Raw genomic sequence first — 18174 nt, forward strand, 5'->3', positions numbered from 1 at the left:
GGCAGGGGTTTCTAGGGCACCGAACTGATGTAAACCACTGCTGGTTGCTCATTGGTAGAGCAGATTTTGTGACCATATGATTTATAGGTGTTCAATATACGCAAAGTTTTCCAATTATCTATGTCCTACTATAGTATTCTTCCATCAAATTACATAAAAGGAATGGCATTTTTTTTATTTTTCATTTCTCCATTTATTTATAAAAACATACCGGTATTTATATTTAAGAAATTCCCATGAAATTAACAAAAGATGAACATAAATAAAACCACATACGATTAAAAATATCTGGTAGTACAACTAGTTTTTGAGGATTGCAATAAATGCATAGTATTTAGGGAAGGCTGCCCTCTAAAACAAATTGTCCTTTCATAATAAAATGTTACTGTGACCGCGAAAGCAAAAAATGCGACTATTTAAAATGTTGCTCCCTAGGGGGAAAGGACCATTGAAGAATACATCTGATGTCATCAGTGCTGCCAAGAAAATTGCAGAAGCAGGATCAAGAATGGACAAGTTGGGTCGTACTATTGCAGACAATGTAAGTTGCTATTACCATATAACCCAAAGGTTTTGATGTAGCTCTCCACTGTCCTCCTAATGACATTTAATTTGAATTGCTGGCACACAGGACTGATGGCAGAAAGACACAGGACAAACATTCACTGATCAATTTAATTAATTTTAGCCTATACACCATCCTCCCTAACCTCAGAAAAGGCTCACACTGTAGAATCTCGCTGATGTAAACAGTTGCCGTGATTTGTGTTATTCATGAAGCCACCCTTACGAATATGAACCAATATCTTTCGGGATCTCATTCCCTTTTCCTGGGCTTTTCATCTTTCTACTCCCCAACTCCCAGTTCCATCATCTCTCAACATATATTCCTTACCCACGAGATGATGGCCCTTGACATAGGGAAACATGCATTTAATTATCGATGTCTTCATATTTCACTTCAATACTTGCACTGTACTACTTCTCAGGGAGACACTGTACATGACTTATCCCCCAAATTATTCATGCGCAGTCTTCAGCAAACTCATCCCCTTTTTCTTCAAGATACATTCATTTATTGTAAAAAAATATATATAAAAACGTTTTGATGTTTGCTACAAGTATCTACTTGTCAGATTGAGATGATCTGAGACTGCTTGAGCGGTTTCTGCTCCACCCACTGATTTTCCAGCGTCTGTTTTCAAGAACATGTAGCCAGCCACCTTGGAAAGAAGAGAGTGGTGCGAAAAGGCCACCACTGGATTTCAGTGTTGACCTCTTTGCTCCACTGAAATCATAACGGCAGAAAAGGTACATCTTGACGTTTCAACAATTTTTTTTTTTTTATTTATATATTTTATTTTTTTATTTTTTAATGCGGTATTGGCCAATCAACAAATTCTACTATTTTAAATAGTGAGAGTTAAAGTCCAGCCATCGAAATGTTTCAGCCGAAAATGGCCAAAAGTGCATTTTTGGTTTTGGGCCAAAATACTTTTTTTAAAATAGAAAATGTTATGACGCATGCAAAAACAGTGGCCAGCGCATGGTTGTGTACACTATATTGCAAAAAAACAACAGCAACAAAAAAAGATGCATGTCCACATTGAACAGTTGCCGAACCTCGCTGCTTTGAGCTGTGCAGGTAGTAAGGGGAATACTTATTGCATGCTATTATGCACCACCCCAGCTACCTACGAGCTACAGCTAATGTGGCTAAATATGATGCAGAGGTTAACATGCATGCTGAGTGCTAGACAGCTACACAGAGACTGGAAACAAAAATGAATTAGTTTAGAAGTACATTAACCTAATAAATATTTATATCAGATACCCTTTATTAGTGCTACAGTGGGGAAATTTGCATCGTTTCAACAGAAATATAGGACACAGGAAATAATAAAATAGAATGCAAAAGAAGAAATTTAGCTGCAAATGTGTCAGTCATTACAAGGTTGATGCAATAAAATAGCAATGGATGTTGGAAATTCAGACATTGTTCTAGAAGTGAATTTCTATACGGGGGTTGCCCCCCCCCCCAAAAAAGAAATTGCAAATGGGTGAATCCGTGGGTCCCTAACCGCACTATGCGGGGGTCCACTGTAGTTGTATGTGCAATGCTATACATGTATCTAAATTTGTTCGAAGACACCAGCCATAAAGAAAGCATTTTAGCAAGTCTGGCTTCAAACCGGAGACATGGCGAAAAACTGATTAGCACATCTGCCTCACAGTTCTGAGGACCTGGGTTCAAATCCCGGACCTGCCTGTGTGGAGTTTGCATGTTCTCCCCGTGCCTGTGTGGGTTTTCTCCGGGTACTCCGGTTTTCTCCCGCATCCCAAAAACATGTGTGGTAGGTTTATTGAAGACTCTAAATTGTCTTTAGGTGTGAATGTGAATGAGAATGGTTGTTTGTTTATATGTGCCCTGTGATTGGCTGGCAACCAGTTCAGGGTGTAGCCTGCCTCTCGCCCGAAGATAGGCTCCAGCAGGCCCGCGACCCTTGTGAGGATAAGCGGTACAGAAAATGGATGGATGGGATGGCTGGCTGGCTGGCTTCAAACCATCCTGTATGTCATCAGCCCGTAGTTATGCTCATTGTCGCGGCATATACAGCTAACCTGTTTTCTGAGTTTGGTGACGTTCCACATATAGCGTATTGGTGCAGAATCCTCAGGCTCAAAGCCCATCTAGTTTACCAAAGCTCTAACAACCATGTGACACTCACTCATAACACACCCAATCATATTTGGGTGTAGTATGTAAGAAAGGGAGATGTGAAATAGGAAAGTAGAGAGAATGGACAGTGCTTTTCTGTGGAGAGAGGAACGTCCTCCTGAGAGATGAATCCATTAAGTGTGCTTTGCCCCTTTTAATTAGCAGTATAATTGCCAGGTGGTTCTTTCTAAAGTGCATGCATTTACTCATACAGCATATGTATATTTAGGACATTGCTGTATCATGGGGATGCTGCAGGCGATGCTTATAACAAAAGGCATGCCTTGTATGATGTCTGCAAACTCCAGCAGCAATAGTTAAGTGAATCACCACTAAGACACATGCATACTGACAGCAGAGCAAAGGCAATGCTGGGCCTGCTCATTAACCTAGGCATATTAATCACATGCACTCCGTGCTTCTGGCGTAGAGGGCCTATGAGCTTTTACTCCTCATATAAAACATCAGCAGATGGTCCCAGATTGATATCACAGCTTCTCACCCCTCATTCTCCTTCATGAGACTTTGTCGCGATGCATTTCTCCATGTGGTTGCAATGATCAGAGGCATGCAGGTGTGATTATGGTCAAGTTTTGTGTTTTTTGAGAAACATTAATGCATGTAATCAAGTCTAACTAAATAGTGGAAAGAAGTGAGACGTTTAGAGATGAGTGGTAGGATTTAGGTCACTGTCGTTTGCACTGCAGTTTATTAAGAATTTATGACCCGCCTATGCAGGGCATCTGTGAAATCTATCAGTCTGCTGGTAAACAAGTAATGCTGTGTAATTGAGATTTATAGTCATCAAATATATTTGCCACTATTTAGCCTATAAATGTCTTGTTTCTTTCGTGCTTGCCACATAAACATGCACATGCATGTGCGCATGCAATCAAGCTTTATCCTGATGTATGGTGACATAGTGTACTTTTCCAATTTGCATTCAATCAGTGATTTATAGTGATCCATAGGCTATGTTGCTCGACAGTCTAATCCTGGCTCTGGCTTGAGATGCTTAACAGGAGACAGGGTTGTAAATTACCTACTGCATTGGAGAAGCAAAATCACCCAGTGAGCCCATAAATTCTCAGCTCAGCAGTTCAAGGGTCGTCTTTCAGCCAATTGCAGTTTAGGCAAACTAAAAACTGTATTTGTTGGTTGAGAATTTTAACAATGTACCATTGATTGGCTTAATTAATTAATTCTGTTAGTCCTCTAACAGGCCACCAAAGATCCCCCAAATATCCAAACATGCTGAAGAATCCATTGCTCTGCCCATGAAGCTTCGTGTATAAATATTGTACTGTGAAATGAAATTGCAAATCAGTGTTTTGGATCGGTTGAGAGTAGGAATGGGAAATTCTCCTCAATAAAATTTAGAAAAGGGATGCATTTCTAATGGATGAAAATGCCCCAAAATATTTTTTTCTAAGGAAAATAACTATTTCAACAATGTTTTTTTTTTTTATATAAGCTAGGAAAATGCACTTGTAAATTCAAAGGAGCCTCAGGCTAAACCTCATGTCCAAATACACAACACTGCAATAAAAAAACAAAAACAAAAAAAACAGCCCTTGTTGAGATGAACCTGTCAACATGTCAATATCACATAGCTAAATGAGTCCTCCCAGCAGTTGCTTTGAAGGCACAGAATGATTTTAGTGCCAAATAAATGGTTCCACATCAAACATCACTTAGCTTTCTGTTTACTTTCTATGGCAAGCAAAGCACAAACAATTCACACAAAACTATTTCCCCCCTGAGCTGCTTGCTGCCAGGTAGTGAAATTATTGCCTGAAAGTAGCAGAATTAATGTAAAAAAAAAAAATAATAATAATAATAAGTTCCATGGTCATTTAATGCATTTAGTGCCAACCACGTATAGATACGCGTTTTCAAACCCACCTGTTCAGGGCCAAACATGCATTAATACGGCAGCAAAGCACCATTTTAGAATTGACAAACATCTGTCAGAGCCTTGATTGTAGGCACAGGCTGGAAGTCGGACGAGCTGAAGCATTTGTACACTTAAAGAGAAATTATATGAATATGTATTATGGTCGTTCCACAATTGTGTGTGTCAGAAATGTGTATAACTGAGATCTTGTATGACGAGGATCATGGTCGACATGTCAACAGTCAGTAAACACAAAGCGTAATAACTGACATGAATTCCGGTGACTGTCACTCGTAGTGCATTATATAGCTAAATACATGATTTTGCAAAAAAAAAAAAAAAAACCTATTCCTAAATGTTTTTTTGCTGGATTATACAATGAAAACACTTTCAGATGTCTCTGAGGTGTCACAAAAAGCAAAAATAAAAAATAAAAATACAAGGATCGAAGTTATAGTTGCATAAATGCAGCTTTTCCATATTCTGAGAGATGCGTCCAAAAAAACACTAAACTGACCTATGATTCACTGCACATAAAGAACGGAAAAAAGGGTAGGCTTAAGCTAAAAATTTTCAAATCCTCTTATAGTGAGGACTCCTCAACCCTCTTCCTCTGGGAAACCAATTAATGTTGAGCATTACCACAACTCTATGATTGACATACATTTAAAAAAATTAACAAGATGGCGCCTTGGTAACGCGCTCTCTAGTATTGTTTTTGTGTTTTTCGTTAGTCTTTGGAGACATTACACGACTCACTTACACAAGGGGAAACTTGCTAACCATCAAGGAGGCTACTCCGGACTTTCTTTCACCAACTTTCGCAAATCCGCTCAGTTTTTTCCCTGAGTTACTCACTGGAACAGCGACAGCAGTCTTTGGCGCATGGAGGCGTAGGCAACGCCACAGAGGGAAGCGAGCAGGCATCCAGGTGAAGCTCCGCAAGAGAGGATACAGTTTGGCGTTTCTGTCCATCCACCTCGTGAATCTACGCTCCCTACCTAACAAAATGGACGAGCTTCATCTTCTGATAAAGACCAGTAAAGACTTCGGACGTTCCGCCGCCATGTGCTTTACGGAGACTTGGCTTTGTGAGGCTGTACCCAATGGCGCCGTCATGCTTCCCGGCTTTCATCTTCACCAGGCAGACCGCGACATGGAATCATCGGGGAAAACAAAAGGCGGCGGGATATGCTTCTATATCAACGAAAATTGGTGTACGGACGTCACGGAGCTCAGCACACACTGCAGCCCGGACTTGGAGGCACTGTTTTTGAACTGTAAGCCATTCTACTCGCCTCGTGAGTTCGCATCATTCATTCTCGTTGGTGTCTATAGTCGTCCTCAAGCTAACTCGAAGGCCGCACTGCTAATGCTCGCCGAACAAGTAACCGAAATTGAAAAAAAAAACACCCGGACTGACCCCTCATTATTCTCGGGGACATCAACAAAGCTAAACTCAACCACGAACTCCCTAAATACAAGCAGCACATCGACTGTCCTACCAAGGAAAATAACATTTTAGACCTGGTATACTACGCTAAATAACACATACCGTGCCAAACCTCGTGCAGCCCTGGGCTCGTCTGATCACTGCTTAATTCACCTAAGGTAAGAACTTAAATGCACGAAGCCTACAGTGAAAAGAGTGAAAAAGTGGACCAAAGAAGCAAAGATGGAACTTCAAAGCTGTTTAGACTGCACAGACTGGAGTGTCTTTGAAAATTCAGCTGGCAGCCTGGATGAATATGCGGACACTGTCACATTCTATATCAGTTTCTGTGAAGATGTGTGTGTGTGTACCAACAAAGTCATTTCACACATTCAACAACAAACCGTGATTCACTGCCAAACTTAAGCAACTTCGCCAAGCTAAGGAGGACGCATATCAAAGCGGGGACAGGGCCCTGTATAATCGAGCTAGGAACCAGCTGACTAAAGAGATTAACATTGCAAAGAGGATCTATGCAGCAAAGTTGGACAAACAGTTTAACGCTAACGAGTCTAAATCAGTCTGGCATCCATTCCAATCACTGACCAATTACAAGCGATGATCCCCCCCAAGCTGAGAACAATAGCACACTAGACGAGTTGAATACCTTCTACTGCAGATTTGAAAAGGACACTTTCACACCCCACACCCACCCGACCACAATCACACCTCTGACTTCTGCGTTAACCATCCACGAGCAGGATGTGAGACGCATCTTCAAACAACAAAAGACTTAACAAAGCGGCAGGCCCAGACCATGTGTCCCCATCCAGCCTCAAAGTCTGCGCGGTCCAGCTTGCGCCAGTCTCCACACAGATTTTCAATAAATCTCTGAAACTGTGCGAAGTACCATCCTGTTTCAAACGCCCCACCATCATTCCAGTCCCCAAGAAACCTACAATCTCGGGTCTAAATGACTACAGGCCTGTCCCCTTGACATCTGTAGTCATGAAGTCCTTTGAACGTCTCGTGCTGGACTACCTCAAGAGCGTCACAGATCCCCTGCTGGACTCCCTGCAGTTTGCCTACCGAGCAAACAGGTCTGCGGATGATGCAGTCAGCATGGGACTGCACTTCATCCTAGAACACCTCGACAGTGCAGGGACTTACGCGAGGATCCTGTTCGTGGACTTAAGCTCAGCGTTCAACACCATCATCCCTGAACTCCTTTCCTCCAAGCTTCTCCAGCTCAGAATCACACCTGCCATCTGCCAGTGGATTTGCGGCTTCCTGATGGGCAGGTGAGGCTGGGGGAGACCACCCCATCCACAGGCAGCATCAGCACTGGGGCGCCCCAAGGTTGTGTCCTCTCTTCTCTCTCTACACGAACGACTGCACCTCAACGCACCCGGCAGTTTGAGATGACATCACTGTCATCGGCCTCATCAAGGACGGTGACGAGTCTGCATATCGACAGGAAGTGGAGCGGCTGAAGCTGTGGTGCGGCCAACACAACCTGGTGCTGAACACACTCAAGACTGTAGAGATGATCGTGGACTTCAGGAGGCATCGTTCGCCACAACTGCCCCTCACACTGTCCAGCTGCTTTGTGTCAACTGTCAAGACCTGGGAATTACAGTCTCTCAGGACCTGAAGTGGGCGATCAAAATCAACTCCGTCCTCAAAAAGGCCCAAAAGAGGATGTACTTCCTGCGGCTTCTGAGAAAGTACGGCCTGCCACAGGAGCTGCGGAGGCAGTTCTCCACAGCGGTCATCGAGTCAGTCCTGTGTTCTTCCATCACAGTCTGGTTTGGTGCTGGTACAAAAAAGGACAAACTCCAACTGCAACGGACCATCAAAACTGCTGAAAAGATTGTCGGTACCCCCCTACCCACCCTTGTGGACTTCTACGCTGCCAGAACTAAGACAAGAGTGTGCAAATTCCTATCGGACCCTCCACATCCCGGTCACCAGCTCTTCCAGCTCCTTCACTCAGGTAGGTGCTACCGATCATGCAAACATTCCAACATCTTCTTCCCTCTTGCAATCAACTTCTTAAACTAACCTACAAAAATGTGAACCGGCATTACCAGATAAGTAGCAAACCTTTATTGCTCAGTGACTGTTTTTGTCAATGTCTTTATGTCTCAAAAGTGTTCTCTGTCAATTGACTGTCTGTTGTTATACTAGAGCGGCTCCAACTACCGGAGACAAATTCCTTGTGTGTTTTTTGGACATACTTGGCAAATAAAGATGATTCTGAAAATGATTGCATAAGTGTACCACCACCATATAAAAGTATCATTTGATTAGTCACACAAGTTTACAAATTTTCTAGCAAAAGAAACCAATTTACCTATTTAAAATCATAATTTACCTATTTAAAATCATAGTCCCAAACAGAAAATCGATAAATCATTACTGCTGCAATTATTGCACTTTATTTTGATTATAGTTTGTTTTCCTATACAATCCTCTTTTCTGGGCTGCTTAACTTTGCAAGTACAGTGGGTACCGAAAGTATTCAGACCCACTTAAATTTTTCAGTCTTTGTTATATTGCAGCCATTTGCTAAACTAATTTAAGTTCATTTTCCCCCTCATTAATGTACACACAGCACCCCATATTGACAGGAAAAAAAAAACGGAATTGTTGAAAAGTTTGCAGATCTATTAAAAAAGAAAAACTGAAATATCACACAGCCATAAGTATTCAGACTCTTTGCTATGACACTCATATATTTAACTTGTGCTGTCCATTAGTTCTGATCATCCTTGAGATGGTTCTACACCTTCATTGGAGTTCAGCTGTGTTTGATTATACTGATTGGACTTGATTAGGAAAGCCCTTAGAGCTCACAGTGCATGTCAGAGCAACTGAGAATCATGAGGTCAAAGGAACTACCTGAAGAGCTCAGAGACAGAATTGTGGCAAGGCACAGATATGGCCAAGGTTACAAAAAAAAATTCTGCTGCACTTGCGGTTCCTAAGAGCACAGTGGCCTCAATAAACTTTAAATGGAAGACGTTAGGGACGACCAGAACCCTTCCAAGAGCGTCCCGTCCGGCCAAACTGAGCAATCGGGGGAGAAGATCCTTGGTGAGAAGGGTAAAGAAGAACCCAAAGATCACTGTGGCTGGGCTTCAGAGATGCTGTCGGGAGATGGGAGAAAGTTCTAGAAAATCAACCATCACTGCAGCCCTCCACCAGTCGGGGCTTTATGGCAGTGGCCCGAAGGAAGCCTCTCCTCAGTGCAAGACACATGAAAGCCCGTATGGCGTTTGCTAAAAAACACCTAAAACACCTGAAGGACCCCCAAGATGGTGAAAAATAAGATTCTCTGGTCTGATGAGACCAAGATAGGACTTTTTGGCCTTAATTCTAAGCGGTATGTGTAGAGAAAACCAGGCACTGCTCATCACCTCTCCAATATAGTCCCAACAATGAAGCATGGTGGTGACAGCATCATGCTGTGGGGGTGGTTTTCAGCTGCAGGGACAGGACGACTGGTTGCAATCGAAGGAAAGATGAATGTGGCCAAGTACGGGGATATCCTGGACGAAAACCTTCTCCAGAGTGCTCTTGAACTCAGACTGGGCCGAAGGTTCACCTTTCAACAAGACAGTGAACCTAAGCACACAGCTAAAGTAACGGAGTGGCTTCAGAACAACTCAGTGACTGTTCTTGAATGGCCCAGCCAGAGCCCCGAGTTAAACCCAATTGAGCATCTCTGGAGAGACCTAAAAATGGCTGTCCACCAACGTTAACCATCCAACCTTACAGAACTGGAGAAGATCTGCAAGGAGGAATGGCAGAGGATCCCCAAATCCAGGTGTGAAAAACTTGGTGCATCATTCCCAAAAACACTCATGACTGTATTAGCTCAAAAAAGTGCTTCTCCTAAATACTGAGCAAAGGGTCTGAATACTTTTTGCTGTGATATTTCAGTTTTTCTTTTTTTAATCTGAAAAAATAGTGGAAAAATGATGGAAAAATTGAGGAAAAAATTGAAAAATGGCTGAACTATAAGAGTGAAAGGGGGTCTGAATACTTTCCGTATCCACTGTATCTTCATAAGTCTATGCTATAAGCAGGGTTTAGACAGGCAGATTTTTTTAGCTTTGCTAGCTTCATAGTTATATCATGACAAACCATGTCATGGCATCAAAAATAAATATTTCAGTCAAAATTTCCCTTGTGTATTTCTACTATCAGAGCATTTAAATTGATGGAGAATTGAACTACACGAATCGATATCGAATCAAGTTGCAACCTAAAGAAGCAAATTCGAATTGTGAGGTTCTTAACAGTGCCCAGCCCTACTGTTGCTTGTACCTGGTTATCAGGCGTTACAAGGGTGCAAAGTTGATTATGTGGGTAACTCGCACCCGTCCTGGGCCCTCATCGGTCAAGCATATTAGTCCTTGTAACAGGGATACACGGCTTGAAATGACAAAAGTAATGCATTTACCTAGCATTAAGTTACACTGACGCTGTGCCTTAGCTCTGGACATTGCTGTATTATACCCACTGGTCTGTACTTTTGATGCAGCAGTCTATTTCCTCTCCAATAATTGTTTCAGTTACTATGGCCAACAGCCACATGCAAATAAGTCACAACAATAGACCCTCGTTTTCCTCTATTGTTGTTGGTGTGTCACGTTCCTACTAAACTTTTCAAGTAGGCAAATTTTTGAAAAAACACCTGCCTTGGACCAATGTAATAGAGCTGAACAAAGCATTAGTAAAGCGGCATTAGTTTTGTCTGTGCAAGAAGATTGGCCTTATAGAATAGACAGTAATGTTCCGTTAATGCCATTGTTTGCATTAGCTGTAATTTGATATGCACAAATAAGTTTGACCCAACATGACTGAACAAAGAAACCCCTTGGTTCACTTCTCTTTGGAACTCAACAGGTTATTGGGAGTGGCTCATTAAAATGCTGCTGTGTCAGTAAATACTGAAAATTGGCATGTCCTCTGGGTGAAGCGTCCTGAAAGGTCAGCAGCTCTCCCTCTGTGCCGTATAATAGAATTCAGCAAAACTGTGTGGCATTACCAATGATTGGACCTGACCTTCCTGATCATCATTTATATCATGGACATTTGGCCAGTGCGTGGCACAGTTAATTCTTTTGTTCAACATCCTGCTCTGTCATTCTGCCTCATTTTTCTGTGGGGAAAGGAGTTTTTTTAATTTACATAACCATCTCAGGTCATATTGCCAACACTGAAGTAGACCTCTGTCGCAGCCTAAGTGGAATTCAGCCCTTTTGCAGGGCTTAATTTCCAGTTGGCTAAAAGTGTTGTCAATTCATGTTTACCTGAAAGTTTCTCCACACAGCTGAAATGGTTCTTGTCAGGTATACAGACCCTTTCCAACAAAATAGAATGTCATGGAAAGGTTTATTTCCATAATTCCATTCAAAAAGTTAAACTTTCATAGATTATAGATTCAGGGCCCACAATTGAAACAATTTCATGTATTTATTTGTTTATTTTTACATAATTTGGGCTTCCAGCTCATAAACCCCACAAAATCAGGAATTCAATAATTTAGAATACTGTGACGAAATAACCATTTACTTCTCATTCTGTAGGGAAAAAAAGGGAAATTATGGTCACATTAAATCATTCAAAATATGGTACTTTCAAAAAGATATGTTAATCTTAAATACTTGGATGGGAATCCCTTTGCTTTAATCACTGCCTCGATGCGCCGAGGCAATCAGCCTGTGGCATTGCCTGGGAGTTATGGAAGCCCAGATTTCCTTGATGCTTGCTGTCAGTTCTTCTTTGTTTTTGGGTCTGGTGCCCCTCATTTTCCTCTTGATAATACCCCATAGATTCTCAGTGGAGATAGATTCGGCGAGTTGGCTGGCCAATCAAGCACTGTGATGTCATGGGGATCAAAATAGGTTCTGGTGCTTCTGGCGGTATGGGCAGGGCCAGGTCCTGCTGCAAGATGAAATCTGCATCTCCATACAGATCCTCAGCAGAAGGAATCATGAAGTCCTCTAAAACATTTTGGTAGACTTGCATTGACCTTGGATTTCAAAAAAGCAAGAGTTTACCAACACCTGCACTTGACATTGCACCCCAAATCATGACTTACTGTGGATATTTCACACTGGACCTCAAGCAGCTTGGATTCTGTTCTCCTCCAAACCCTCGGACCTTGATTCCCGAATGAAAGGCACACCTTACGTTCATCGGAAAAGAGGACCATGGACCACTGGCCAACAGTCCAGTCCTTCTCATTGGCCCAGTTGAGACGCTTCCTACGTTGGCTCAGGCTCAGAGGTGGCGTGACCCAATGAACCCGACAGTTGTAGCCCTTCTCCCAGATGCATCTGAATGTGGTGATTTTTTAAGCTGTGGCTCCCGCCTCATTCCATTCTGATATTCTGCTGAAGCCCATGGTCATCTCTCTTGCTGGTGCATCTTCTCCTGCCACATTTTGTCCTTCTACTAGACTTTCCATTGATATGCTTGGACACAGCACTCTGTGAACAGCCAGCCTCCGTAGATAGGAACTTTGGTGACTTACCCATCCTATGGAGGTTATCAATCATGGTCTTCTGGCCAGTTGTCAATTCTGCAGCCTTCCCCATATTGAACCCAACTAAGACAATTGAACCAAACTGAAGCAATTTTATGACACCTGGGGAAACCTGTGCAGGTGCTTTGAATGTAGTAGACGACGTGTGTGTGACATTCGGGGGGGTTCGCCATTGCCGTAGGCTGTTTCGTACTCCTTGAACACTGGCAGCTAGATCCATTCCACACATCCACACACAAATGTAATTTCTGAATATTACTCCGCGGCGGACTAATATACGAGCGCATCGGCCTGAAATTCCGCGTGTGCACTCGGGACCTGCTTTGGAGAAGTCACAGGAGTTGACGAGACCAGAAAAAACACATCCACTGCTTCTGCTGTTAAGAAGTAATGGTACTATTATTCCGTTACAATGTTATAAATGTCGCTTGCTACTTTTATCAATTATTGCTTAACAACTATTTAGTGCGCGAGACTACAACTTCGACTTCCGCATTGGGCGCTGTTTGCTCCAATCCAATTTAAGCATTAGTGACGTTTAAGTCTAGTTCAGAGGACATAGTCACATGACCTCACACGTCGTCATCTGTTGGATTTACCGGGCATAGGTATTAACATTAGATAAACCAGCCTGGCTGATCATCGGGTCTACTTGGCCACCATGTTGGGAAGGTTGTCGTTACCATGATTAATTTGTTAAAATAAAAAAAGAATTCTCTGCCAGGGTCCAGGCAACCACCCTACAATGTTTTTTTTTTTGGGTCACCTTTTTTATGCCTTTGGTGTTTGCATGCAAGTTTTTATGTCCACTGTATGCAAGTAAACTTATAAGCACAACTGTATAAAAAAATTATTTTATCAGAATCATCTTTAAGTGTGTCCAAGAAACACAAGGAATTTGTCTCCGGTAGGTGGAGCCACTCTAGTACGACAACAGACAGTCAATTGACAGAGAATACTTTTGAGACATAAAGACATTGAGAAAAACATTCCTGAAACAAGTCCGGCGTAGACTCCTTGATGTTTAGCAAGTCTCCCCCTTGTGTAAGTGAGTCGCGTAATGTCTCCAAAGAAGAGCAGTCACCTCGATTAATTGCAAAGAGTAATGGTGGGCACGAAACTTCCTTGATATACAATGGGGAGAATTATATATTCATACTACTCAATGCTAGTCAAAAGGGTTTCATGGGAATGGATGATCTCTCGCAGAATGTTCTGAACTCGTCGCCAGTCTTGTATTGAGTTCGCATCAAAGAGTTGACATGGTGTGGCTGAAGGGCTTGTTGTTCTTCGAACAGTAAATTAGTCAAGTGTATCCTTTTTTTCCCGATCAGTTGCTTCAAGACATGATTAAGTTATTTCCACATAATTGACTTCTGAGTTCTTAACTATCAATTAATAATTCATATCCATCCACAAAATGGTCTCATCAAATACTTTTTTTCACGCAATGAACTTCGGGGGGTCTGCAGAGTTTGTGCAGGTTCATTAGGCATTGTATGTCGTATAGTAAATGTAGTCAAAATTCAGCCTGTGAATCCTTCACAGCTAACCACACCAGGCTTGTATCTGCATTATCCAAACAATCTTAGGGGATCATGTCGCTTCTTTGTACAACTTCTGTACGCGCTTGTCACAGTTGGGGAAGCTTTGCAGAGTGAAGCCAGGAGCTGAACCGAGTAAGAGCACAAGTGATGCTTTCACAGTGCTCTGCTCTCAGCCGTCTGAATTCTTCCCCAAGCCCTTATTAGCATGGCTGCTGCATTCAGCCTGATCGCAGGTCTTGGCGAGTGTATGTTTTTATGTTTGCACGCACACAGACGTGCAAGTATATATACACACACAGTATTCGTGCAAGCCGCAGTTGAATCCTCCTGTTTCCCTTGTTACCAGTTTTGGATATCTCTCTTAATTACTCCGCCATACGGTTTTCCCTCTGGCTCACTCTTTATCCTCATGCTTTCTCCAAGTGCTTGTTTTCATCTTTTTGCTGTTCTCTCTGGTTTTGACCTTTTTCTGGTTCCCGTATTCTTCATCCTACCATCTATATATTAGTACTCATCTGTAAGATGATCATCCCCTCCAGCTTTCTTCCACTTCATCTTTTATACTTCTCTTTAATGGAACGCCAACTATTACATATCCCTCCTCTCCACTTGGCCCATATTTCTATTAATCAGGAGTAGCTGGTGATTATAAGAGACTCAGCCAATTTAATTCATCCTTTCACAGCACATCTGTAGGGTGCCAGATATGGGCCTACATAGGGATATACACTTTGGGTCAGATGTAACATTGTGATTTGAAATGCCTTCAACTGAACCAGAAGCGCAGTTAGGTTATTTAATACCCAAGAAAATGGTGTCGGTCGTTTGGGAGTATTTTGGGAGTACCTGCAGATGCAGGTTATTGTGTTAACTCTGTTGATACTGTAATGTAGCATTTAATAAATCATACATGCATAATTTAAGTTAATTTGGTGTTTTTTGTGGTGGCACGGTGGACGACAGTTTAGCACAACCACTTCACAGTTCAGAGGTCATGGGTTCAAATATGGGCTACGGCCTTCCTGTGTGGAGTTTGCATGTTCTTCCCGTGCGTGCGTGGGGTGTCTCCGGATACTCCGGTTTCCTCCCACATTCCAAAAACATGAAGAATTGAAGACTCCAAATTGTCTGTAGGTTAGAATCGTTCCATTCATCCATCCATTTTCTACCGCTTATCCGAGGTCAGGTCGCGGGGGCAGTAGCTTTATCAGGGATGCCCAGACTTCACTCTCCCCAGCCACTTCATCCAGCTCTTCTGAGGGGATCCCGAGGCGTTCCCAGGCCAGCCGAGAGACGTAGTCTCTCCAGCGTGTCCTGGGTCATCCCCGGGGTCTCCTTCCAGTGGGACGTGCCTGGAACACCTCACCAGGCAGACGTCCGGGATGCATCCGAATCAGATGCCCCAGCCACCTCATCTGGCTCCTCTCAATGTGCTGACCATCCGTGCAGCTCCTCACGGCCATCAGACCGGAAGTCTTGTTCCGTACAGTACAGTACGTCAAAATGGTGCTCCAGCACTTGTATCCAGCAGTGCCCGGACGGCATGCAGATCCCACGGGATCAAAACAACAGGTTGCTAAAGTGCTCACATAGTAACAAGGAGTAAGAGTGAATGTTGCTTGCTCAGTCGTTTATTGACACTCCGGTTGAAGTTCACTGTAACTCTAAACTCCCATAAAAGAATTATTACACCTATTGAATGTTCAGATATATCACAGTTTGTTTCTTCATTTTTATCACAAAAATAGCTAGCTCAAAGCTAACACACAATGAAGAACACCATTGACAAGCTAATGAAAATTAGCATTGAACTCGTGGCACATATCCCTCAAAATAATGAATATTGGTACACAAATGTTGTATAAACACATACAAACAGGTAATATAACAATAATCTCTGGTATATATTCTGCAAACTCTGTGAAAAATGAGTTATAATAATAACAATATTTGATTTCTACCTTCTTTGTTACTGCAAATGTATATCTCATTGCTTGCACCACACTGCCCCTCAGAGGTCAAGAAGTGCACATCAGGAACAGCGAGCTCAACAAAGCACACAGAGACAGCTAAGCAACTCGAGCCTCACTGCATGCATCCTATCCGCTACGACATTATTAATAAAACTAAACCCCATATGCATCAAGAAGTTTAAAATTGTATTGCCGCATGTGGAGAAATCAAATTCTGGTCCAACCATATAGTGACAGTAAAAAATAACTTAATTGAGCCAAGTTATTTTGCACTTTAAAAGTACAACTTGTATTTTTTATTTTTCATGGTTTTTTAATTTTTTTTTTATTCAAATGTAGAATGCACCTGTGGTTACGTTGTAATTTATTTTTTATTGGTTGTATTGAAGTTATTTTTCAGGATTTCCTAATTTTATTCAATTGTAGTACATTCTTATTTTCAAAGTTACTTTATGTAACCCATTGGTTAATGAATGGATCAGATTTTCCTCATACCTACTGTTGCTGATTGTTCTGAGTAATATGACTTGATCAAGTCTTTTCTAACATTCCATACTACAAAATAGGTAATGTATGATTGTTGCTGATATCGGATCGGACCGATATCAGTATCGACCCAAACTTAAGGCTACCATATCTGTATTGGATCGTGACATCCCTATTTTTTTCAAGCGGACACGCAAATGAATCAGAGTAAGCACTCATTCGTTTGTAGCTCTTGTTACTGTACATTATGAATATTGTGATTATTATGAATATTAACTTGATTTGAAGAAAATCGTGACCATAATTGAAATTGCAACCTCTGCCAGAAAAATCGCAATATATTTTTCTAAAATTGTTCAGTCCCACCTTACAATATGAAAACAGCAATGTTCAATGCATGTGTCTGTATATCGCAGTTAAGCGTCGCTCTGTCTTTGGGGCCGCCGGGAGTCAGCCAGAGGTCGGACGAACTGGTCCCCCACCATCGATTGCCACCATGAGTGCAAATGTCTTGCCCTTTTATTTATCTTCTTCAGGCAGTCTCTGATCAATGTCCCTTCTTTCCACAATGGAAGCATCTTCTACACTCTCCGCGTCCCCTCCCCTGTTCAGTGTCCGGCCTCCACCTCCTCAAATCTGGTTCAGCGATGCTGGCTGTCCATGAGGCCATCATCGAGTGCATCCCACAAGGCCTGGCAGTGTAGGAGGGAGGTGGCTGCTCTTGTTGTGACACTGCAGCAGGCTGTGTGAGAAGGGGGGAGCCGCAGAAGTGCTGTGTGTGAAGGGCCATGCTGTTGTGTTGTTGCTCTACTTCCAGATTGCACTCTCCTTGATCTTTGTCATAGGGTGATTGATTTGTGGAGGCCGCTGTGGAACCCAGCTCGCGACCACAAACTGACATCCTCCCCTTGGCCGGCTCTGACAGATTTAACCACAAGCAATACACGGTTATCAGTAACTTGCTCTTCATAGTTTTTGTCTTCTGTCCCTGTTCTCATCTAACAGTCAACCACATTTCCAAACACTTGACATTTTTCTCCAAAACCTTGAATTTAATTATTTTGTTCTTTCTCAAACAACTTTCTTTTCCCCTCCAAAATTTCCTTCAGTTGCTGGAACTGCTGAGCACTTGAAATTCACCGGGAAACCATCTTCAGTTATCCACTTCTCAACACATTCCATATTCCCCCCCCCCCCATATTTTTCCCTCATATAGGTCATGACAGGTGGTGTGTACACCGGTAATTCTTTTTCTTTGCACTTCCCATTTTCAGTACCCATTAGAAGCGCTTATCTTTTTTACAATATTCAAACGTCTTCAAAATTGTTGGGGACCCTAAGCCCTGATTATCAGACTTTAACCTGGAGACAATAACCCCTAACCCCCGAACAAGGCTCGGACTTAAAAACTTTAAACCAGGATCTTAACCTAGCCTTTACCGGGACTCTAACATAGCCTTTAAGGACTTGAACCATATCAATCGAATGTGGGGAGAACAATTACCAATACCACTTATTACAAAAGCAAGATTGTTTCAAATACAGTACACCATATGAA

The 18174-nt window shown here is 42.3% G+C and overlaps 1 protein-coding gene across 4 annotated transcripts in view; it reads left to right on the forward strand.

The window, feature by feature from the left end:
* The window catches only part of ctnna1 (catenin (cadherin-associated protein), alpha 1), a 102012-nt gene that overhangs the window by 73398 nt on the left and 10440 nt on the right, over positions 1–18174 (forward strand). For all 4 annotated transcript variants that reach the window (XM_061788672.1, XM_061788674.1, XM_061788673.1 and 1 more), the window contains one exon: positions 436–541. In XM_061788672.1, coding sequence (XP_061644656.1) covers positions 436–541 — 106 coding nt within the window. The remainder of the gene's footprint in view (positions 1–435; positions 542–18174) is intronic.

The sequence above is a fragment of the Phyllopteryx taeniolatus genome, chromosome 10 (genome assembly GCF_024500385.1).
Source record: "Phyllopteryx taeniolatus isolate TA_2022b chromosome 10, UOR_Ptae_1.2, whole genome shotgun sequence".
In the NCBI taxonomy this organism is placed as follows: Eukaryota; Metazoa; Chordata; class Actinopteri; order Syngnathiformes; family Syngnathidae; genus Phyllopteryx; species Phyllopteryx taeniolatus.